The sequence below is a fragment of the Zootoca vivipara genome, chromosome Z1 (assembly GCF_965207765.1).
Source record: "Zootoca vivipara chromosome Z1, rZooViv2.hap1.1, whole genome shotgun sequence".
In the NCBI taxonomy this organism is placed as follows: Eukaryota; Metazoa; Chordata; class Lepidosauria; order Squamata; family Lacertidae; genus Zootoca; species Zootoca vivipara.
Genome location: NC_142583.1, coordinates 70,587,049 through 70,611,141, shown reverse-complemented (window position 1 = coordinate 70,611,141; position 24,093 = coordinate 70,587,049). Strand labels below are relative to the sequence as shown.

Genomic DNA, 24,093 nt, shown 5'->3' with positions numbered 1-24,093 from the left:
GCAGGATTATTGATAGGTACTGGGGGTCGGGGAGGAGGAGCGAGCAATGCAAGCCATTCAAACAGAAGGGATGACTCTTCAGAGCACACCCACTGTAATGCAGAAAGTGGTTTTCCCCACGTTCGTTCTCAAGTGAGGTCAAATAAAAAGGGGTGTGGGAGAGGGGTGCCCCCCAAAGAGGAAGCATCAATGCGACATCTGCCTTGAATGGAAGCAGATGCACGATGCAAAATGACAATAAAGAGGAAGCATTCCAGCCCCCCACCCCACCCGGCCCCCCAACAACCACCCCGGCTCCATCAGCCCGAAACAGGTTAGTGTCTTTATGCTCCACACCCGTTAACTGGGCACAGCGCGGAAAAGGCCACGGATTGCCCAGGGTAACTGAGGAATGTAGTTACGCAAGAGGCCAGCTATGCTAATTCCCCCTTTGCTTCCTTGGTTCTATTTAAAACCTTGGGAACACTTGCACACAGATCTGCCACATAGATCCACGTGAAAAACATTAATCTTCCCAGAAAAGGGAGGGTTTTTTTCAGGCAATGTGCTGCACTGCGTAGCACCCAGCCATACTCAACAGCATCCCTCAATTTAATACAGTCAGGTGGATGAAAATAAAGCGGCAAACATAACCCCAGCCCCAATGAACGCATTGTATTTGGAACAGAGCTCTAAATAAGAGAGAAATAAATAGAATTTTTTACAACACTGGGTTCCTGGAGGAAATTGAGTTAGCTTCTCCTTAAATCCTGGGGGTTTAACTGCCGAGGGCAGAAAATTATCTGTAAGTGCTGCAGCTTTTCTTGTACAACCAAGGAAGGGGTTGGGGGGGGGGGGAGAGAGAGACTCAAATACCACAAAGCGCTTTCCACATACAAAAAGCCAAGTGTTCTTTGTCTTCCCGTGGCTTTTCCCTACTGCCAACCTTCAGTGGTAGAAGAGGCGGACGGATAATGGACTCGCAGCCAACGGCCTTTAGCTGGACAGGGGAGGGAGATGTAAAAACGTGGGAGCCAGGTGGGCACGATGGGATCGGCAAATCTAAGACGGAGTGGATGTCAAAACAAGGCCAACTAAGACAACGCCAACAGGAAGGGCTGGATGCTCCCCAGAAACATTGCGCCCGGTGCTTCGAGGTGTACTTTTGCGACACAAACCTTGCAGAAAAAAACACCTCTGTCCTCCTCCCAGGTAATCCCTTGTGTTTAAAACCCTAAAGAGGCAGTTCAGATGTCCATGCATCAAATACAGGTCCCGGGCTGGGCTGGAGGCTGCTGTTTGCGACTTCGTACCGCTCCCGACTTCTCTTTGTAGGCAATAGGCATTTGTTGTGAAATGTCCACCAAAGCACTAGCTACTGCAAGACCTGGAAGGAGAAGGGGGAGAGCAGGGAGTTACAGGCAGAACGAAAAACAGGGGAGCCCAGACAGCATCACCACACCCATCCAACTTAAGGCTGCCCAGAGACCTAGGGAGGTTTCTGCCTCTTGGTGCTCCGTGCACCCTGGGCAGATTCCTTGCACCCACCTCTGACGCAGCTAGTCTCCACACTCAGTGGAAGGTGGACCAACCCTTGGCCAGGATTCAGAGGATGGGGTGGAAGCTGGCTGGAAAAACAAAGCACTGCTCCCTAGGGTAGCACGATGGCAACACTAGCTTCCAGAGAGAACCCAAAGCTTACAGACACCTCTTAAGGCAGGGTTACTCTGCCCTTGCGGAGTTAAGACTTCCCCTGCGTGCATAGTCAGGCTTCGGTGAAGAGACAAGACTAATTGCATTTCCAACAGTTTCTGCATATGCTGAGGGGCAGATGGGGCTCGTCAACCTGGGAAGATAGCCCATCTAGGAGAAGGAAAATTTGTATCCTAAATCTCCATTTCCTTGCAGGATATCTTCGGGAGAAGAAAAGGCTAATGGGTAAAGCCTACACAGATCCAGAGTGGATCCCCTAAGATGGTTGGATGGTGCCTTGTATGCCTCCTTTCAACAACTCCTGCAGCCAAGTTGGTGCAAAACGCATTGCACTGCTTTCCTTTGGACTAAACCAGCAAGGCTGAGAGGAGAGTCTTGTAGTCTGGGCAGCCCCAAACCTCCACAAACACTGCCCAGGCTTGCGCCCCAGGGAGGTCTCTTTGGTAGTGCCAACAAAAAGCACTCTCAACGAGACAGGAAGCACATGCAGAAAACGAGTGCCTCTATACCGACAGCAGCGCTTGCTTCCATGTGCTGGGGCGTACAACACGTCAGTTATATGCCTTTAGCAGATGCAGCTCTACCAGCCCATTGCAATTCCCGTACACGGGCATACAAATCGGCACAAGCAGCCATCCACGTGAAGGTGCTCTGAAAGGAATGAGTTGCATTTAAAGTGGCCCAAGGAAAGAAAAGCAAATAAAAAAGGGCCGGGTGATCTTAGACATCAAATGGCTGTAGGACGGGGGCAGCCCCCTCCCAATGTTACTGGACTACAACTCCCAGCATACTGCAAAACATCAGAAGGGCGCCGTGCTGTGGAAGGAGGGTGGCTGCTTACCTGATTGCCCCGGTGGGGGGATACCTCCCAGGCCTCGTGGCAACCTCACAAATACCGAAAGAACAGCAGCTTTGTTGCCAAAACAGGGCTCCAATGCTATGGGTTTGGGGACAGTCTGCGGTGGAGAAAAGAGAGCATAATTTACTTCATGCCAGTTTCACCTGATTTTGCCAACTTAGGAGCTGACCTCTAATCTTCAACCAAACCACAATCCAATCTGCAGCCACGAACTTCATGATGTGATATACCTGGACGGAACAAACACAAGGGTCCTTAAGAAGCACGCACAGAATGGAACAGAGGCAGCATCCCTTTTTTTTTTTAAAGTCAAGGGAAAGCAATCAGCAGCTGTGTTTTCTTGCATCTGATTCATTTATCTTTGCTCAGCTTACTTTAAGCGATCTCTCCATGGTTAAATACAGGTTTGTGTGCACACATTCCAAGAATCAATTCAGCCAATACTTTTTAGCAGGCGCAGCAGAAGCCAAGGTTCATCCGTGCCTTTGCATAACTGGGGAGGAGGCCGACGGCAGGGTGCAGCAGGAAGAGTCACACCGAAAAAAGAGCATCTGAATTACTAGCTCTGGGAGTTGGAGCAGAACGAACACTTGGAGGGTGACAAGTTCCCCATCCTCAGGTACAAGGCAACTCATGGGAGCATAGGAAGCTGCCTTATACAGAGTCAGACCCTTGGGTCTGCCAAGCTCAGTATTACCTACACTGGCTGGCAGCAGCTCCCCAGGGTTTCCCGGAAATCACAGGCACAGGTGGCATTCCAGAGTATGAAATTCATTTTTCTCTCTCAAGCTCATGCCGCAAATCTCTAGCCCTCTGCTATGTCATGCTGGTTTCTTCTGTGTGGCTCCTGAAACATGTCTAACATGCACGTAGCAGGGCTCCAAGACGCCGTGGCCGAAAAGGTAAGAAAATAAACTGGCAAGTGTTTCCATCTATATTTCACTTTGATAGATCAGCAGCTCATTTTAATGGGGCATGTAATTAAATCGAAAAGCTACTAAGGAGCTGTATCTCAACATCTATTAAAAGTAGCAGAGTGTTCTCAACAACAAAGTAGCTGGGAATAAGGCACAAAAACTTGGGTCTTTGTGCGAGCAAACTATCAGAGAAGCAATTACAAAAGGAAAGGAAAACACTGTTCTGCTTAGCGGCTGGTACGTTTTGTTGCTTATAAAGTTTCAGCTTCAAGCAAGTTCTTTTTATGATGTCCTAAACGAAGCAATTATTGCCTATTTCATTAGGTGAGGCATTATAATGCAGTACTTATGAGCCAAACAGAAACTAAAGATGTTACAAGAAAGGGAGAAGGAACCCAAGTCAGCATTAAGTTAACTAATGCCTAACAAGGCAGTGACAGAGAGAGAAACCGAAATTAGTGCCTTTACGCATCTCTAGTATTAAACGGATAACAAACACACTGATGGATTAGTCCCTGCAAAGCATTTCGCTGTCTACCACAGGGAGGCTGATATTTACAGCAGCCTGTGCCCTGGAATCTCCACTCCCTATAGAGTTGCTAAAGTTCAAAATAATTCTTTTCTTACAAAAGCAGTGGAGAACAAACTTGCACCATATATTCTGCTGGAACTCAATTACTAGAACTAATGGACATGCAGTGCCAGGCAACTCCAAGTAATACATTGCCCATGGTGGCATCCAGCATGGAGAGAGAAATAGACAGAAAGAAGAGGAAAGAGGAAGAGGGGAGGGGTATATATAAATAGTGTAGAAGTGGAAGGATGTGGAATTTGAATCCGGCCAGCGGACTGGATCTTTGCCTCCCCTATGGGCCAACTTTAACAGGTGGGCAGGCCCCCTAGCTGCCAATCACCCAACATCACAATAGTGTCAAGTAACCAGTTTTCCTTTGAAATCAAACCAAGCAGTCAAAAGGCCCACCAGCTGAATGGCAGAGCCTGCTAACTCTGCTTTCAACATCTTTACCTGCCCTACCTGTAGGGCAGGTTGGCATGGCTTGGCTGAAAGGGTCTCACAGACCAAACGGGAGCAGAGCAGGCATTCCACACCATGGTTTAGATTCATGTTCTTCCACCTTGGTTCTTCAGATAATGATGGACCACAACTCCCATCATTCCCAGCCAACTTAGCCAATGGTCATGAATGATGGAAGCCCAACAGCATCTGAGGAGCTAAGGCCAAAGGACGCTGGTTTAAGGAAAAGGAGACAAAGTCAATGGTCCAGCTGTTCAAGCAAGCAACTTATAGGATGTGCAGGTCCATGATCTTCATTAACATTTTAAGAGTTATGATAGCATGTTTATTTTTTTTAGGATACTTTGGTTTAGTTGCATTCCTTGCAGTAGAGAACGAAGACTAAAATACTTAAGGACAAGCCTTCCCTACTAAAATAACATTCAACCCCCACCGCATCCCAAATCCCCAGGTAATGTATGAACCCGTTTCTGCAAAGGAAATGAGAAATAAATAATAGTAATAATAATAATAATAATAATAATAATAATTTGTTGTTGTTGTTGTTGTTGTTGTTGTTGTTGTTATTTGTACCCCGCCATCTGGCTGGGTTTCCCCAGCCACTCTGGGCAGCTTCCAACAAAGATTTAAAATACATTAAAATGTCACACATTAAAAGCTTCCCTGAGCAGGACTGCCTTCAGAAAGCACCACATTCACTCAAAGACCAGTTTCTGGAAACCACAGGAAAGGAGAGGGCTTGGGACCTGTTTGCAGGTTTCCCATAGGCATCTGGTTGGCCTCTGTGGGAACAGGATGCTGGACTAGATGGGCCATTGGTCTGATCCAGCAGGCTCTCCTTAGGCTCTTGTTTTCTTAATGTGCATCTCATCAGGTGAGTCCCAACTGAAGGGGAACTCCACGGAGTTCATCTTCCCATGCCCAACCTGCAGGTGCCTGCTCTTCTTAACGCCACAGAGATGAAGAAGGCTTCGCACTTCCGCACCCAAGAGGCTGTTAGTGTGGTCCAAGAGCCTTTGCTCCGACTCCCTCTCCCAGGAACAGGAAGCCTCACTAGACAGCCCAGCTCCCACGGTGACAGAACTGGTTTCTTGGATCTCTGCCCAGACCAAGCTTCCTACTAAACTTAGATGGCCCGTCTGACACTCCCTCGCCCCCTTCTTTGGGGTGCCATTTCGCAAGATGCCGTGGAAGTGTGCTGAGATACCCCGGGGGGAACTTTCCGTTCTGCCCCATTACTTTTCTTCACATAAATTCACCAAGTCACAAGGTCTAGGGATTGATAAACACATTCTTTATGATAAAAAAAATAGACGTCAACAACAAAAAACAGATTCCCCACACTCGTTCTAGAGAGCGATAATCAGTCCTAATTAGGCATTGTGAAACACCAGATTAATTGGGTTATTCTTTTTCAAATCCAATTAATGGTGATATGCAGGGCCAAACATTTTAAAAAACAAAACAGAACAACCACTGAACACGAACCCAGGGGGGGGGGGAATCCTCCACACACTTCTTCTCCAACCACGTCCATTAAATCCCCCAATGCAGTAATGTTGCACAATAAACTTAATGGCACAAGAGGATACCTACTGGATAGAACCAAAGGATCACCTAGTCCAGAATCTTGCTTTCTACCATGATGGCCATTTAGAAGCTCCCAAATATATTTTGAAGGCAATGGCCCTTTCCTGCTGTTGCCTCCTCTAGCACCTGCTATTCAGGTACAGGGATCCCTTCAGCCACCATGGCCCATAGCAATGGATAGTCCTTTCCTCCTCCATGAATCAATCAAGGCCTCTTTGAAAGCCATCCAGCCTAGTGGCTGGGAATGGGCTGGGTCAAGGGGCTCCCCTTCCCTCCTCTTCCTCCTCCTCCCATGGAAGGTGTGCAGAGGAGGGCAACCAAGATGATTAAGGGTTTGGAAACCAGGCATTATTAGGAACAGTTGAGGGAGTTTGGAATGTTTAGCCTGGAAAAGAAGAGACTGAGAGGAAATAGGATAGCCATCTAAAAATATCTCAAGGGCTGTCACATGGAAGAGGGAGCATGCTTGTGTTCCCCTGCTCCGGAAGGTAGGACTCAAACAAATGGCTTCAAGTTACAAGAAAGGAGAATCCGACTAAACATCAGGAAGAACTTTCTGGTAGTTAAGAGCTGTTTGACTGTGAAGTATCTGAAGAAGTGTGCATGCACACGCAATCTCATACCAATGACAAACTTACTGCTGGAAGGATTTTTTTTAAAAAAATTTTTTGACCGTGGAGTGGTTTTTAAGCAGAAGTTGGATGGCCATTTGTCATGGATGCTTTCGCTGAGATTCCTGTATTGCAGGGAGTTGGACTAGATGTTCTTTGGAGATACCTTCCAACTCTACAATTCTATGATAATTTTCTACTTGCAATTTTTTGGTAGCTGTTTCACCACGAGCCAGCTACAAACATGTCAGGAGGAGGAGTGGGATCATTTCAGCAAAGCACTCATAGTGCTTTGTGCCTCCAAAGGGCAGGGGTTAAAACCAAGCACCATCACAGCCCTGCACCACTTGCCAGCGCAGAAAATGCATGAACTGAAGTCCCAGCCCCACCCTTTGAAACCCTACGAGCAGAATCACCCAGAGGTCATCACAGCCACCGCTCTGCTGCAGCTACCAGGAAAAGTTGGTCCCAGGTTTGCAAAAACTGTCTAACTCCATGCCTTGCTAAGCTAGCTAGAAATAATTCATTAAACAACAAAGGTTTGTTTCCTCCTGCCGCTTCTGTATCTAAGGAGCCTTTTTAGAATAAAGTGAAATTTTAGCGGAGCTAATCCGTTTTGCACACCTCAGCTGCCCGCATAATCTCCAGCTCCTTGTGGTGGGCAACAGCGTCCCCCTGCCAGGTGTTCAAAGGGCAGCGTGTTCCTTTCCATGAATTAAAAAGCAAGGTGATGTCCGCAGAGGCACCAAGTGGAACACAGAAGCCGAGAACAGTTTGCCTCCTTTTGCTCTGATGTCCCTGCACATTAGAATCTGCTCAACATCTGCCCACCGACACGGCTTGCATCAAGTGAACTGGTGCCCTTAGAGGCATGTTTTTAAAACGCTGCAGAGGAAGGGGTGCTTTTGTTTATTAAAGGGGAGGACTCGTAAGTTCAGAAAGCTACTCTCCCCCCCCCAGTCTGAAACACTTCATCAGAGGTGAGCCCCAGACACATCCAAATTTGAGCCTGGGCTCATACTGCCTTGCAGCAGGATCCGGTCGCCACCATCCCTTCTGTCTACCAGCCAGATCTCTCTCTCTCTCTCTCTCCCCCCCCCCAAATTTGCAGCTTAGCAGCAAGGTTTCCAGTCCCCTCTATTTCCCCCTCCCTTCCTCAGGATATAGGAACCCTGGAGAAGTAGATTTGCAAAAGCTTCCATTACCAGGGATGCGACCATTGCAGCATGCTAGGCACTGGAAAGAGGGAGAGAAGGAGGCAGAGGGAGAGGAAGGAAAGAAGGGGAGGAGAAACTGTAGAGAGACATCCTGCTGCCACAAGTTTGGAGAAGGCGAAGGAGTCCAGGGGATCTCCAGAGATGGGGAGATTGCATCATCAACTCACCTTTTGAAAACCCTTGCAAAATCCTCAAGACAGCACTCCCCTCCTCTCTAAGCATTCATAAAGGAAGATTACAAAAAGCAGAAATCAAGGCGAATCTAATTCACCCAACACAATTCGTAATGCTGCCCCAAACTGAACACTGAAAACTCAGCGAACGACACACTGGACGTGTTGCATATGCAAAAAACACAGGAATCTGAATGTTACCGGTAGCCCTTTAGGGAAAAAAACTACAATCCCCAGATAGTCAGTACCTTTATTAAGGGTGACCTGACCAATGGATATTACACTCCCAGCCTCCCTCTTGGGGGGCAACCACACAAGCACTGCTGTATCTTCCTTTACCGGGGGGGGGGGAGGAACGGCTCGAGGGGAAGACAAAAGGGGGAAAGGTTTAATTAGCCCCCAACCATCCCTCTGGTATGGTATGTTCTCTTGTGTGTGTTTGGGGTTTTTTTTTAACAGTCAAGTCTAGTTTTGGTCCATCAAGATCAACACAGGAGAAGGAGCAAAAGTGAGAGAAGGAACATTAGCCGCTGAGGCTGCGCCCAGCAAAATTAATGAGAAGAAGAGGAGAGCTGATGAAGGCAGAGGCCAGCTGAAAGAAAGGACCTGAACTGGCTGGTGGGGAGGGACAGAAAGCCAATAGAGGACAGAGAAGAGGTGGGATTCGGGGGGGGGAGTTTGGCAGGGACCCACAACGGTGCATTCGTAGGGGGAAATCAAGCTCTTCTGACTCCGCTTGGATTACTTGGAGTGATCTGCTACCCACACGTCCTGAGGCCACGGACCTCATTGGCTTTGCTAAAAGTGCATGGGGCTCAGATGCAGACATTGGGAGGGTCTTGTTTTGCAGCAATGGGTCATACTACCAGGTGACCTCCTGGTTATCCCCAGCTCCAAGATTACATGAGGACCTATGCGCTACTAGATAGATTGCGCTGAAAATACGGTTTTATTTCCTCAGTACAGAATGTTAAATTGCCAAGCGGCTTACAAGCTTTGCTAATCTTAGATCATTCACACCTGCCGATTATAAAAAGCTACTTCAAAGCAATATTCTTCTTGGAATAAGTGGATGAAGAAAGCTCAGCTCTAAATCTGATTCCGAGCAACTCTGCCAAAAAAAAGGAGAGCTGTATTTCACAAGTATCTAATGACAAAACAAGCCGATAAGCCTTAGAGGTTCAACTTGCCACACTGGCCCTTGTGAAGCAAAGGGCTACCAGATGCAAAACCAAAATGGCTGCCCACCGGCAAGCTGGAATATAAAAGGGTGTGGTGTGGTTGGGAAGGGGGGGGGGGAGAGACCAATCCTTTAGGCTGCTAGTCACGCGTTGGCTTAAAAACACGTCATTCCTACTGGGTAAATCGCTCTCTCTTTTCCTTCTTATGCACTGCAGGAAATATACTAATTGAGACTACTGTTCCAAAAGGAGTCCAGCTGCAAGACGTTCGCCTAGGATGCAATTAGCTTAATCTGACCTGCCAGTTGGCCAGGCACAAAAGGAAAGTGAGAGACCCTCGCTGACTAAAATGACCCATTTCCTACTATTTGGTGGGCTGCTAGTAAGTTAAGCAGTTGAGGGCCAATTCGCACGTGGCGTTTGCCTGCACAGGCATCATCTCTGTGCAGAAAAAGCTCTGGGGTGCTCTAAACTCCGGTTCCCCACAGGATCCAGCCCTGCCTGAACAACTGGGTGGCAAGGAAGCAAGGAGCAGTCTGGGGGTGGGAGGCCTACTGAGAACTGGCAGACACTGGGGAGGAACCAAGCTCCCTCCCCCCCCAAAAAGCCAATCTCTGTTACTCCTGAGGCAGGGGGGAATGCTGCCCCAAAATATCACAATTCCCACCAGCCACAGCAATAGGCCACAGAGCTGCTAAAGGAGCAGGTGGGGAGGGGGTGGCTCCCTTGGCCACTTGGCCAGAAAGGAGGCATCCTAGAGATTCTTCCCGTTGGCCTGAAGGGGGCGAAGCAGCACCTCTTCCTTGACAGCTGTTCTTGCAATGCAGCAAATAAAGGCTTTGGTCTCCCCTCTGCCTCACGCTGCCTATTGGAGCACACTTTTGCACATTGGCATAAAAGGACCATGTAAAAATTAGCCAGGAACGTGCTTGTGGAAACTGCTCCTCTCCTTGCAATTCCCAAGAGCGTGAAATTGGGGTAGGATACAAATCTGCCTCATTTTCAAACAAAGCAGTGCGCCCTTGACCATTTGTACAATATTCACACAATGCAGCTCTTGTGGGTGTGTCCGTCCCTATAACTGGGAATTAAAACTGTTGTGCGGGCACAGCCCAAGAGTTTTTGGCACCTGAGCCAAACAACCCAAATGGCCAGTCCTTCTCCCCACCTCCCTGTATAGTATGGAATAGGGTCAGGGTTCCGACTAAACCACATTGGCAATTTGCACCTGACCTACACCATTCAGGGAGTATGCTCAGAGGTGTTACATGCGCATTTGCACACCTGAGTGTTTTCTGTTTACAAAATAAGCAGAGCAAGGAAAAGGAAGCAGGAGGGGCAGCTTGTAGAGAGACAAATTAGGTCCTTTTTTGTTTCCCATGCTGAGAAGCGACAGGCAAACCATCCCCGCGCCCCCTGCAGTCATGCCACTTCAGTTCTAGTCACAGATTCTACACTCTCACACATGCATACACAAAAGTTAAAGAGGGTTTCGATAGCTTGTACATCCATTAACTCCCTAACCCTGCTCCGCATTCAGAACAAGGGCTGTCTCTTTCCATATTGATGGCGAACATATGCCAAGTTCTCACGGCTCCCCAGCTCGGGGAGAAAAGGGCGCAGACGAAAAAGTGGCAGCTTGTCAAATCATCTCCCAGGAGGAGCTGGAGGAGCAAGGCGGTGGCAGCAGGAGGGGCCAGAGGAAGCAAAGCGGGAGGGTGGAGGGCGGCTGCAGAAGCACACCATGGTGGAGGAAGGGGAAGCTGCCTTCGATGGAAGCAGATCCCTGGCCCAACTTGCTGCCGGAGAACCTGGAAAGCCACTGCCAGAGAATATTCCCAGCCCTACTGGGAGCTGCCAGGGACTGAACCTGGGGTGCTTGCAGGCAGCAGGCCTGGGTGATGCATTGATACGTGGTCCAGGCCTGGTTTGAGGGCCAGAGCACAATGGCGCCTTCACCTGGCAGTACATTGTGGGTGGGGCTTGCCTGACACCCGGCTTTGGCTCCACTGCAGTGCCTCGCGGGGGACCAGGGCCGATGCCCCTCCCTCCGTGCTGGTTGCGGGGAGAGCCGACTGAGGCGGTTTGGCTTCACCCCGGTGCCTCGTGGTGCCAGGGCCAAATGATGCTCCTTCCCTTTCAACACTGCAATGTGTCACTATATCACGATGTTTAGCTGGTGATGCATCAAGATGTCAAAAAGCTGGCATCACCCAGCCCTAGAAGGCAGGGCATTTGCTCTACCAACTGAGCCAAAGCCCTTCCCCATGCTTAACTGGATGCACCTCAGAAAGCCCACTCTCCTTGATTCTGCTATGATGCTTCCCTCAAAGCAGGGGGGAGAGTCAATTGGAACAGCCAGCTCACCACCACTCATTCCTAAGGTGGTATTTCTGCTTTCTCCACCCATCCCTCTGCCTTTCCAGTGAGGTGGGGAATGCCCCCCCCCCCCAGCAGCTCAGACTGGTTGCAGCACTGTGAACCCATCCATGAAGAGTATGTACATGAGCAGAATTATGTTCCAAATCATAGAATTGTAGAGTCGGAAGGGACCACTCGGGTCATCTAGTCCAACCCCCTGCAATGCAGGAATCTTTTGCCTGACGTGGGACTCAAACCCATGATCCTGAGATTAAGAGTCTCATGCTCTACCAAGTGAGCTATACTAAGTGCATACAGGTGACCTCGGCGTTGGTCCCACTCACAATTTCATTTCACTCTTAATTATACCACCTTTTCTCTCTGTGTTATTTCCCTTTACTTTGTATTCTTCTAGCTCTTTCTGTCTTTTCTTTCTTCTTTATTTTTCCTTTTTTATTTTCTGTTTACAACAGTTTGCTTTTCCTTGTATTGTGAAAAGTCTTAATAAAACTTTATACAAAAAACCCTACACCTGCCTTTCTATAGTGCTTTACACATGGCTGTTTGCAAACTGAAGAAAAAACAAAATATACAACAAAGATCACACACCAGGATCAAACAATCTGATCTGATATAAATAAGGCATAACCAAAAATGCCACTTAAAACAACATATCAAATAGAGTCATAGTCAATAATCCATTCAAACTTAGTAGCCTGCAATAAAATAACTCTCGAAAGGCCGTGACTTGTCACCTTGGCATTGTCAGGGAATGAAGGCAAATAGGGAATGAAGGCAAAAATCTCTAAACAAGGTAGAACCAGCTCCACATAGCCGTTGCAGTCTCCTAGCCTGTCTTGTCTCCCAGTCCCCTTCAAATATGAAACTAACTGATCTCGGTGGAAGAGCAACATGCAGAAGGTATAATCATAAAGGTCAGACCTAGGGGAACCATGTGCAGCGGTGGAGGAAGCCTCTCTGGCGAGGGACGGGGTGGGGCGAGCCACCCTTGGGGCGGGGCCTCCGGAGTCTGCCTGCCTCCTCCCACTCAGCTGCCCTACAGAGCCTGAGGGTGCCCAAGCCACAGCATCTCTCCCAGGAGAGACACATGGGTCGGACATGCTGCAGGCCCCACGGTGAGTGCCGCCCGCCATTTTGTCACCCCCCATCAGCGGTGACGCCCGGGGCAGCCCGCACCCACTGCACCCCTCTTCCTCCGCCCCTGACCACATGGCCTAGGAAACCTAGTAAGTGCACACATTTCTTCCTCCCCCTTGTTGCAGAGGCAGCAATGTTGTAACATGCAACAGATTCCTTGGTAGTTATCCAAATTATCCCCCCAACTCTCAGCCACAGGGCAGCATGCTGGGGCTAGAAGCAGTTTGTCTGGCAGTGGCATTGGCAGTGCCCATTGCACCTGCTGCCAGGCCGGCCTTCCAGATCACCTGCTGCCAAGTGTAGATCTCCCCCCCCCCCCCGGTTGTAAACAGTTGTACCCGAAAGACTTTCTTAATACTTAGCCAATTAGCCTCCCCCCATCCTTTGAAAGACCGTGCAAAGGCGGCTTTTTTAGCAGCACCTACAGCTATTTCCAAGCAACTGTTCTGGCATATTAAACTGTATCCTTCTTGATTACAAGGCATAAAAAATCTTTTTTAAAAAGAGCTGCAACTTTTATTTAAACCAACGTAACCTGAAAGATGCAAACGAGCAGCCTGGAGAAAGAAAATTAGATCAAAAACAAGGCCTGCTGGGTTTCAAATGTTTACGGCTTCTTTGTGGCTAGACTTCTAATATTGCCTTTCTCTCCTCTCCTCCACCCTCTCACAAAATCTGGTCAAGCAGCACAGCATCTGTGAATATTAACTACGGGAACGGTGCTCCTACAGGGTGGTCCCTCACCTTTACACTGCCTCCAATGAGGTCGGGTGGCTCCTCGTCCGTTTCTAAGGCAACGTTGATGGACGCAAAGGGGCGACTGGCCATCTGTTGCATCTCTCGGAGCAGTTGCTGTTGAATAAACGCAGAGATGTTAATACGGCAGCCTGACATATTCAAGGGTCACGGGCGTTCATGGGATTTTCACACAGTTGCAAGGAAACAAGAGCGGCGGCTGGCACTCTGTGCCCAGGAAGTGACTAATTCAAGACTAGCAGCCAAAGAAAGTTAAAGCAATACAGTGGTACCTCTGGATACGAACCGGATCCGTTCCGGAGCCCCATACACATCCAGAGTAGTACTTACCCTAAAGCGCCGAATCTGCGCATGCTCCCCGCATGATTTGGTGCGCCTGCGCACGCATGTGATGCCATTCAGCGCATCTGCGTGAATTGCCGAACCCGGAAGTTACCTGTTTCGTTAGTTCTGGGTTCGGCATGTACATATCCCATGTCATATGCAACCTGAAGCATATGTAACTAGAGGTATGACTGTATTGCTTTAAAAAACAAAACAGGATGTGGCAAAACATGGGGTGCGGGATCAGACCTGCCACCACCACGACTCTAGTCCTGAGTTAGGGCAGGCAGACTCATGGGAGTTGTAGTGAATTCAAAACAAGTTCACAGCACAGTCCATTTATGTTATAGATTTACAACCTGAGCTGAATAGGCTGCTCAAGAGGCATCACCTATTATGATCGGTGCACAAGGTATAGTGAGATAAGCACCCCTTTGTTGCCTTCATGTGGATATTTGTCTGGAGGCTAACAGCCACATACCTGGCATTGCCCAGAAATCCTAAGAAACCAAAGTATCAGTTCAGTTTTGAAACCAGGGGTTAGAATAAGGGAAGTTTTGGAAGGTCCGTTCTTCTGTCATCTTGATTCAAAATGGCATCCGATTACATCCAAGCAGATGAAAACCTGTTCCTTTCCCAAATATATACAGTGGTGCCTCGACTTACGAAGACGATCTGTTCCGGGGCCATCTTCGTAAGTTGAGGTTTTTGGTTCTCAAAGCGCCGCTACGGAGCATGTGCGAAGCACGATTTTGCGCTTCTGCGCGTGCACAGAACGCACGCACACCGGGAGGACTTCCGGAGGCTTCGACTTCTGGTCGAAACCTTCGGAAGTCGAAGTCTCCGTAAGTCGAGGTATGACTGTACTAGATGTGAGGGCTGAGTTGGAGGCGATGGATAGTTCAGCAAGGGTTGCAAACCTCTGCTGTGACCACGGCTCTCACCACACACCTTCCTTCCATACTGAGACTCACAATTGTGTGAACAGGAAACAAAGCGGTTCTTTCACAAAGAAAAAACTTAAGTGACCTACAACTCAGAAAGGAGATGTGGGTTGAGTCAATCTGGAATCCCTTGATTGTATAGAAAGAAGTTCGCTCTAGGCAACTCACAAGTAACAATACACCCAGAAGAATTAAATTAGCAAATATATGTACCACAAATTTGCAAATATGCATCACAAATTTGTCCAAAGTAAGGTGGGTCTCATAACTCTTCTGCTTTGGGATGATGGTGGAGAAGATGTTCATTGCATGCTTGTTTCCACAGCAGCTTCACTGATCCATCACACACACACACCCCAAAAAACCTATTATGAGCATGTAAGAAACTAGCTGGCGTAAGGAAATCTGCAGAGCCAGATAGCCATGCGCCCTCCCCCATCACATGGCTGGTTCCTGCTTTGTTTCTGTTCAGTTCAGCATTTTCAAATTGTTTTCCAACCTGTTCCCTACTTCTCTGGCCCGCTTCCACCTATATTCTCCACCCGGCTCCATGAGTTTTGTGGTTTTTATTTTAATTGCACGGTTTTATAATTAAATGGTTGCATTTTGTGAATTGGGGGGGGGGGGGTGTTTTAGAAATAATTTAAAAAGCAGGCCACAAAATTTAAATGTAAGTTGCACAAATGTTTTACCCTGTGACTGAGTGGGAGGTTAACGAATCTCCACTCCCCCCGCCAGCTGCAGGGCTGATACTCCACACCGACAAATTATAATGAAACAACGGCAGAACAGAGCGAAACCCACAGCATCAGCCATGTAAGGTCAGCAGGTTTCCCAAATCCATCAGATTCATGTGCGCCACAGTACGGAGTACTATATGTCTGCTTGAGATTAACAGCAGCTGTAAATAACTCAAGGGCCTACCAACTCCTCCAAGGTCCAGAAAAAGAATTGAACCAAAAGAGCAAAGGATATAGAAATTTATGCTGAGTGGATTGATCTGCAGTCTGTATTGCTTACGGGCGTCTATTTTCCCCACTTCCCACCAGTTGCTGGGGTGTTTGCGGGGTTTTTTTTTTTAGAGTAGGGGTAGATGCTATTAGTGTTTTTTGTGTCTTTATTGTGAGTTATGTAGAAATTGTTCGGTTTGGTTGTTTTTGATGTTTTATTTACTGTTTAGGACTACAGTGTGGGGATGTGTGGGGTGTTAGGGGACAGTAGTTCCTCTGGTGGGGGATATGTCATGCTCCTTCTGGGGTAGTTTGTCCACCTTGATTCCCCACCCTGCACTCAGCTCTCACCTGTGGCTCCTAGAAGCTGTGACAGCAGCCACACCCTGGGAATGGGCCCAATGGTCAAGAAAGTGGCTTCTGTACAGGCTGCAGAGGGAAGTGAGGAGCAGATGGGTCTTGCCAACCCATCTAGGAGAAAGGAAAACGCTAATCCTAAACTTCCACTGCCTTGCAGGATCTCTTTGGGAGAAGAGAAGGCTAAGGAGTAGACCCTACACAAATCTGGAGTCCCTAAGGCGGTTGTACGCAACTCCTGCAGTCAAGCTGGTGCCAAGCGTATTGCTCTGTTTTCCTTCAAACCACACCAGTGAGGCCAGAGTGGGATCTTGCCATCTGGGCAGCTCAGGACCTCCATCCACACTGCCCAGGCCTATGTTCCATGGAGGACCCTTCGGTACTGCTAATGTAGTGGTTTGACTTCACCTCCGGAGGAGCACTCCATTGTCTCTTGAGACAGACAGATGCCAACAATGTAGTTTTTTCATGTTGAATTGTGAGAGCCTGCCATCATGTGCAATTGCCCTGGGTGAAACAAGACTGGTAGGGGTGGTTCAGTACTTCCCATACTACTAGACTCAAGAGGTACTAGCGAAGCCTGGGCAGGGCTTGTGCTGTTGGGTAACCATGCCAAATTAGCTAGCTGTATTGAAAAGAGGTCAGGCTCTCACCTGGAAACGCCCAGCTGCAAAAGGCCACAGAGCTCTTCCCATTATTTTAAGCACCGTTTTGAAATCTCCCTTCATTACTTGGGCCCATGGTGCGGATGAACTATGTAAAATTGCTGAAATGAAAAGTGTCCTAAAAATACACTGAAAGGTAGCCATTATATATACAGTGGAACCTCAGTTTTCGTACGTAATCCATTCCGGAAGACCATTCGACTTCCGAAATGTTCGAAACCCGGGGATCAAAGGACAGTTGGCAAAATCCATTGAAAACATGGAGAAACGCGCCACAGAAGCTGTTCAACACCCGAGGCGTGTTCAAAAGCGGAAAGCGGAAGCAATTACTTCTGGGTTTTCGGCGTTCAGGTTCCAAATTGATCATCAATGGAGACGCTTGAGAACCGAGGTTCCACTGTACTTTACTTCCAGAAAAGGCTTGGAGAATGAAGGGAGTTTTAGAGGTGGAGAACAGGCCTCTCTTTAAGAGTGTTTAAATGCCTGAATATTGGTTTCAAAACATGATTAAATCTCACTCTTGGAAAGCTCAGCGTGGCTTTCATGAGGCTTTCATGTGGCTCTCTGAGAACACCTCTCTTTAAGCCCTTGCTACAGGGGATCTTATCAAAGTCAAGCTTACAAGATTAGCCCAGAGCAGCAACTGGAAAGCTCCAAGGCTTCGGGCAGAGGTCTTTCCTAGCCTGAAATCCTTCCCAGAAGCAGAATTCAGAGTGTACCAGTGATTCCCCAGTTTTCCCCCCATGGACCACTTGGAAATTGCTGAGGGTCTTGGTGGACCACTTAATACCCCCCCCCCCCCAACGCGCCTGTTTGTAGCAATTCTGAATGCTGGATGCTGAATTATTTTGACAGTACAGTCATATCTTGGTTCTCAAACAGAATGCGTTCCAGGGCGTTCGACAACCAATGTATGACTGTATCTTTATTGCTTCTTTTCTTTCTTATATTGTATGTATTGTATTACCATGTATTGTATTGCCATCTGAACTTAACAGGACTGTACCGAAGTCAAAGTGTTCTTCGCAGACATGCCCCAAACCACCTGAATCAAGCTCAGGGACCAGAGTTTGGGAACCACCAGTCCGGCCCTGGCCCAGAGTTAGCGAACAACATCCAGGTGTGAGACCTGGGACCTATTCTAGAGACTGCCTTGAACGATGCAACGGTTGTGCCAATAGAGCTTTACATAGTATAAAGGGAGGCAGTTTGCCCACAGGGATTTCTGACCTATACTCTTCTGACAACCTGCTGTACAAGTGCCATTCAAGTGAACCCAAACTCATGTGCCAGACCTCCTGTTCCAGACTACTACTTAAAAAGATGCTCGGCAGATTGCAAAGTGAAGAAAGCGCGAAACAGATTGCAGGGGTTGCTGCTGCAGTAATTGTGCCCTTCAGCTACCATAAAACGCTTTGTCTAATGGCTGTAAAATAAAACCAGAGCAAGCTGTCCTGATAAATATGCCCAAAATAAGAATCAAGCAGAACTCATTAACTCGGCAAGGAGTTGAATATTCACACAATCACTGCGCCCACCCAGGAGGTTATGTGGGTACAGCTACATGAATCTTGCACTTGCAATAGCTTTTGAAGCCTTCAAATCATGGAACAATACATGTTTGGCAAATGTTGTTGTTGTTTTTTTTAAAAAAAAAGTTGCTCAACTCATGCTGGAGGCCCTTGATCAGAATGGACAATGATGAACCATTCACAAGCCCAGACACTGATTGTTCACCTCACATGGAGCACAAGAACAAGATTCAAGGATAATAACAGTGGGGCAAAGGAATCTCACAGCAGTAAAATGCTAGGTGCAAGAGTTCCCTGTACTGCAGCACAGATGAAGTAGAATAAGTGTGGACCTTATCCAGCCCTGGATAGGAGACCAGAGACAGCCTCATGAAAGCCACGCTGAGCTTTCCAAGAGTGAGATTTAATCATGTTTTGAAACCAATATTCAGGCATTTAAAGGTCTCTAGGGAAAGACTGCATAACTTATGTGTTCTCTGTAGGTCTTACTGAAATGACCCATTAATCTAGAGTTAGTCCTGAGTAGGTCAATAAATAACAGCGTTTTCCAGCTCCGAGTTTGTGATCAGCATCAGAACCATATTCACAAGTTCTTTCGCACACAAATCAATTCCTGGTCTCCCCACACCCCCAAGGTGTTCTTTATCAGCAATCCAATTTAGAGGGAAATGCATTTTGCTTGTCACTGCACAACTGGAAGTCAGAAACCCTTCCGGTCTACTTTGAATTACCCAGTGGTCCACCAGCAGACCCTGCTCCTCCTTCCACCCACTCCTGCTGTCGGTGCAGAGGTGGGGCTCACAGGAGTCATAGGACTAATCTATACTGGTGAGTTATAACATTATAATTGCGTTATAAAAATGTGACACTACAGGATTCAATGGAGAATTGTATTGAGACCTATATTTCTTTTCTTCGTAGCTTTTTTAAGGATCGTTGTAGATCTAGCCCTAGTTAAACAATACCTGGGAAGGGTGAAAGCTAGTCACTCATGCTGAAGGAAATCGAAATTAAAAGGTCATCCCGCTATGAGAATGATATGCTAAAGGAACACAACTACAGTGGCACCTCGGTTTAAGAACAGTCCTGTTTACGAAATATTTGGCTTACGAACTCCGCAAAACTGGAAGTAGTGTCCCGGTTCGAGAACTTTTCTTCGGTCTAAGAATGGAATCCGAACGCTGGAAGGGCACTGGTGGCGGGAGGCCTCATTAGGGAAAGCGTGTCTCGGTTTAAGAACCGTTTTGGTTGAAGAATGGACTTCCGGAACGGATTAAGTTCGTAAACTGAAGTACCACTGTAGTGTACACACACACACACACCATTATCAAGAAGTATGTTATATATTTGTCCCATTATTGTGTACTTCTTGACAATTCTATGATTCTACGCTACCATCAATCCATAACACCACCCCTCCTGGAAACAGTTTTACAAAGAAATAGCTTTGGCACGTATCAGCCTTGGGACTTGCTTAACTTCAAAAGGAACATCTATTTTTAAAGGAAGCAACACTCCTCCACCCAAAACACACACACACACCCTAGTAACACTGCAGATCTCAATTGCTGCCAGTGAACCTTGGTTTAAGAAAACCCGACTGAGCGAAACATCATCTTTACTGAAGAAATGTAACAAGAATGAAATATTATGCAATCAAGGATAAATCAATTTTAATGTTTTATCTTTACATTCATGAAATGGCAGCCTGCCGAAAACGGAATTCTGAAACAAGTGAAGTTTGCAGTCATTAATGTTATTCTCCCTCAAAAAGATACTACGCTACTCTTCAGACTGAAATGTGGGAGCTTCCATTCAACCTCCAGGCACAACACACAATTGTTATGGAATTCTTTTGTGCATGACAATAGAAACCTTTGATGAGGTATGACAGTAACAAGCAACAGTAATCTAAGACAGACAGGATGGTGGTGATATCAAAACCGTTGAAATGCTGGAAGAGGGAGCAGACATTTTTGAATTTTTATTTTAAACCCTCACTAGTATTCTTTATAGCTATGAGAATGAAATCTGGGGCTTTGGGGTGTGGAAATGGGAATAAAGAACACAGACAATTGGCTTTGTTCAGACGTCGCACCAAACCATAGTTAGAGAAATTTAACTTTGGTTTGTTTTGAAGTCTGAAATCATAAGCTGTGGTTCGTGACCAACCAACAAACTAGAATCAGAAGCCACGCATGAATTGGGTTTTCAAACCATGGATTGAAGTGATGACTAAACTGACAAACCATAATTATGGCCACTCCTGCATCTAGCTGATGTTGTATTAAAACCACACATGGAGCAATAAATCATGATTTGCCTGTATAGTCATTTAAACCATGGCTTAAACCATGGTTAGACTACAGTTCTAAACTATGATTAGTGAAAGCTATAGTTCGTTGTGATGTCCGGATTGAACCAACTTCTGTCCTTGTTGAAGCCTTAAGAAGAGCTATTATAAAATACATTATGAGAGGTAACTGACCCCCACCCACCCACCCCAAAAAACTAATTAGGTGTGGAAAGGGGGAAGGAACAGGCTGGGGAAAGGGTGGAATGGGTCCATGTGAGCTTATGCACACTGAACCAATGCACGCAGGAGTCAGGAACGTAACCCCCGCACAAATCAGTCGTTGCCCGAACAAACAAGACAAGGAGGGAGCCCTCTCGTCCATCAAACTACCATCTGCATCACCAAGACCACTAGAAGAGGAGGAGCATCAGCCTTTCATACTGCTTAGACCCAGCTCTGCATGGCCTGCAGAATTACTATCTGATTACAAGCTGCGATCCAGAAGCCACGATCAAGCCTTGGCCGCTTCATCATAGGTCCTTTGGGGAAAACCAACCACAGGCACTGGTTCACACCTAACACAAAGCCATTCTCTGTGTTGTTTTGCCCCATTCCTGTTGAAAAAGGTTTTCAGCAGGAGATGTGAAGCAGCCACTTCTGAGCAGCATGCAGTCCAATCACATAAAATAAGCTATGGTTTAACATAACTGGGAAAACATTTTCATTGCTGTATTCACCACGAACCGAAGTTGTCTTTACTGGTCAGTTACTGCCATGTCAGGTTGCATTAGTATCCATATGAGGGGTTCTTTTTTGGGGAAGGGGGCGTATCCTGCCTCAATGTTCAACACTGCGCTAGCTTACACTGAACTGCATTTGCCAGTGTATTGCCCATTCTCCCAATTTGGGAGATACGCTTTTGAAGCTCGTCAAAATCCTTTTTTTGCTTCTAAGACTCTGAAAAACTATGTTTCATCAGAAAACATGGACATGTACCCCCTTAGTTCATGGACCACACCTGCTGGGTTTCATGAAGCCCCGTCAAGACTATGGCTGGAAGATGCCTACTAGGGAGCAGAACAGTTATTCATCGAGGCAACATAAATGCTTAAACTATCATGAGAGAGGAGAGCCATGTTCTTTTGGAAATAAATTGGGCAGTAACACTTAGCCACAATTGCAAGCCACCATGTAAGACAACAAATAAATAATTGTCTGGCAGTATTTTCATCATAGCTGAAAATTAAGTTTCCAGTTCCCTGGGGCAGCGATTGCATTAATGTTAGCTAATTAGGTTTGTAACCAACTTTGCAAGCCTGCCTCTCTCTCTCTCTCTCTCTCTCTCTCTCTCTCTCTCTCTCTCTCTCTCTCTCTCTCTCTCTCTCTCTGAGTGTGTGTGTATAGGGGGGGAATTAGAACTGAAATGCAGCTCAAGAGGCATTTTCACACTTCAAATTATAACAAACACAGGACAAAGCTACTGGGAATTGATGTCATATGAAAAGACAAATGTATCTTCATCAGCCATGGATTAAATACATATTTTATCAGAACCAGGCCCCCAAACAAGGAAGACACAATGGATGACCTTTAGTAAGCAGAATAAGATGAAGGTTTGAGGCTTTAAAAAACGTAAGCGAAGTCTGCTGTAAATGCAAATTAAAAGCAGGGAAGAATATGATAACAAGGGGCACCCATCAGCTGAAAAGCTGGGAAATGTTCAATATAATTACAAAAAGGCTATTATAACTCTCCAAGAGAATGAGGTCCACTGCACCCATTACTGACCATTTTTTCCAGGAACAAACTGTTCCATGATAGGGCAAGTCAAAAGCCGAAGCTTGTGGTTCTTCTAGGCAAGGATGGCCAAGCAGCAATTCTTGGTCTGGATGTGACCCCTGAATCAATCTCATCAGCCACAATGTCATCTTCCACTGGTGGGCTAGGGGACCTCAAAAGTCGTGGCCCAGGAACCCAAATTACCAAAACTGAAGTTTAGTTTTGTTAAAAGCAAGGCTCCTTTTCCCTTCAAAAGCCAAAGTCAGAACTAGATATTGAAATTGAGGACCTCATGGGCAAGAGAGCTGTGATCAGAGGCTGAAATCAATATAGAAAATGTATTTAAAATACACAAGCAGAAAACCATTTTGCGTGATGAAAAATGCAAGCATAATCCACAAAGAATATCAAAGTGGAAAAAGGCTTATTATACACAACTGTAAGGAACAGTGTATGCAGGTAAAAATAGAATGTAATGATTACATGGGTAACAAAACAGAATATTCTGCCTTGTGGCTTAATGCTATTCAATCTAAAGATTTCACTCTTAAAACTTTACTTTGTCATTTTATCTGATACTTCCAATATTTCTGTTCTATTGCAGGCGACAATTACAGCATGCAAAACTTAGAAGTAATTTTTATTTACTTAATCTCTACTTTGATTTACCTTCTAGATCACCCACTAGTCAATAGCAGTTAAAAGCTTTGCTTATGTAGCAAATTAATCCTAAAAGTTAAGCAGAAGAAGAGGAGATGCTAAATTTGTGTATCCAGGTAGGGGTTCAAAGGAACAAGTTTCTGCGGATTCCAGGAAGAGTAGAGAGATTAATCCAGGACCCAATGCATGGAAAAGAAAAAGATCAAAAAATAAAATAGTGTGGTTCAAACCTTACAGGGGAGTAAGCAAAAATAAAACAAGAATTATTTATGTATAAAAACTACAGAAGCCAAATCTGTTCAGAATTGTTCATGAACCACAAAGCCTGTGCCCCAAAAGACAGATTCGGAGAAAAAATTGCCACAAAACACTTCAAAAGTGGAAGGAGGGACAAGCTCAAAGCAGGAAACCCCTTCTTCTCACAAAGAGAAAAGCAAAGGGCAAACTGGGCCCCAAGAGGCCTAGAAGAAGCAAAAATATACGGTAGCAAAACTGAAGCTAAGCAATGAAATTGAGCAAGAAGGAAAAGTGAGCTCCAGCATGGAGCTCCAGGCTTTTTCCATCCCCACCCTTTGGCACCCCAATTTTTCTGCCTTCTTTTCTCGCTTTTTATTCAGTCTTGCTTTGGTAAAAAAGGACAGGCCAGCGGAGGGGCACCTGCAGAAACAATTCTCCACCAGTTTTAGGTGATTAATGGCCCATTCTTGAGCCTTATCAGAGTCCAGAGATATTCACGAAGGCTGCTCAAGGCTGCTAGCCACATGGAATAACCAAACTCGTATCTTCGTCATACTGCAGCACTGTTGTCTTAGCTTGCCAGCAATTCTGCTTCCAACATCTCAGCATCCAAGTCGACAGAGACATTTTTGCCCTTAAGAAGAACATTCATTAAGCCATGAGCCAGAGTTTCTTGACCCAAGGTTGCTTTCATCCTGCTCCACAGGCCTTCCTCATGCCTGCCACTACCCTCTACCTGCCCCAAAGACTCAAAGAACAGATCTCAATGTTTTTGCTGTCTCTCCGTCAGGTTGACTG

General features: G+C 46.5%; 1 protein-coding gene across 2 annotated transcripts in view; it reads right to left on the bottom strand.

The window, feature by feature from the left end:
• Nucleotides 1–570: 570 nt before the first annotated feature.
• ATRN (attractin) overlaps nt 571–24,093 on the bottom strand; it is a 153,275-nt gene continuing 129,752 nt past the window's right edge. Inside the window, exons 27-29 of one of the 2 annotated variants that reach the window (XM_035101162.3) lie at nt 13,540–13,647; nt 2,534–2,648; nt 571–1,366 (exon numbers count right to left, since the gene is read on the bottom strand). In XM_035101162.3, the coding sequence (XP_034957053.3) occupies nt 1,242–1,366; nt 2,534–2,648; nt 13,540–13,647 (348 nt within the window). In that variant the 3' untranslated portion in view covers nt 571–1,241. Of the gene's footprint in view, nt 1,367–2,533; nt 2,649–13,539; nt 13,648–23,745; nt 23,930–24,093 lie in introns of those variants that run through there. The other variant, XM_088661154.1, reaches the window with a different exon arrangement.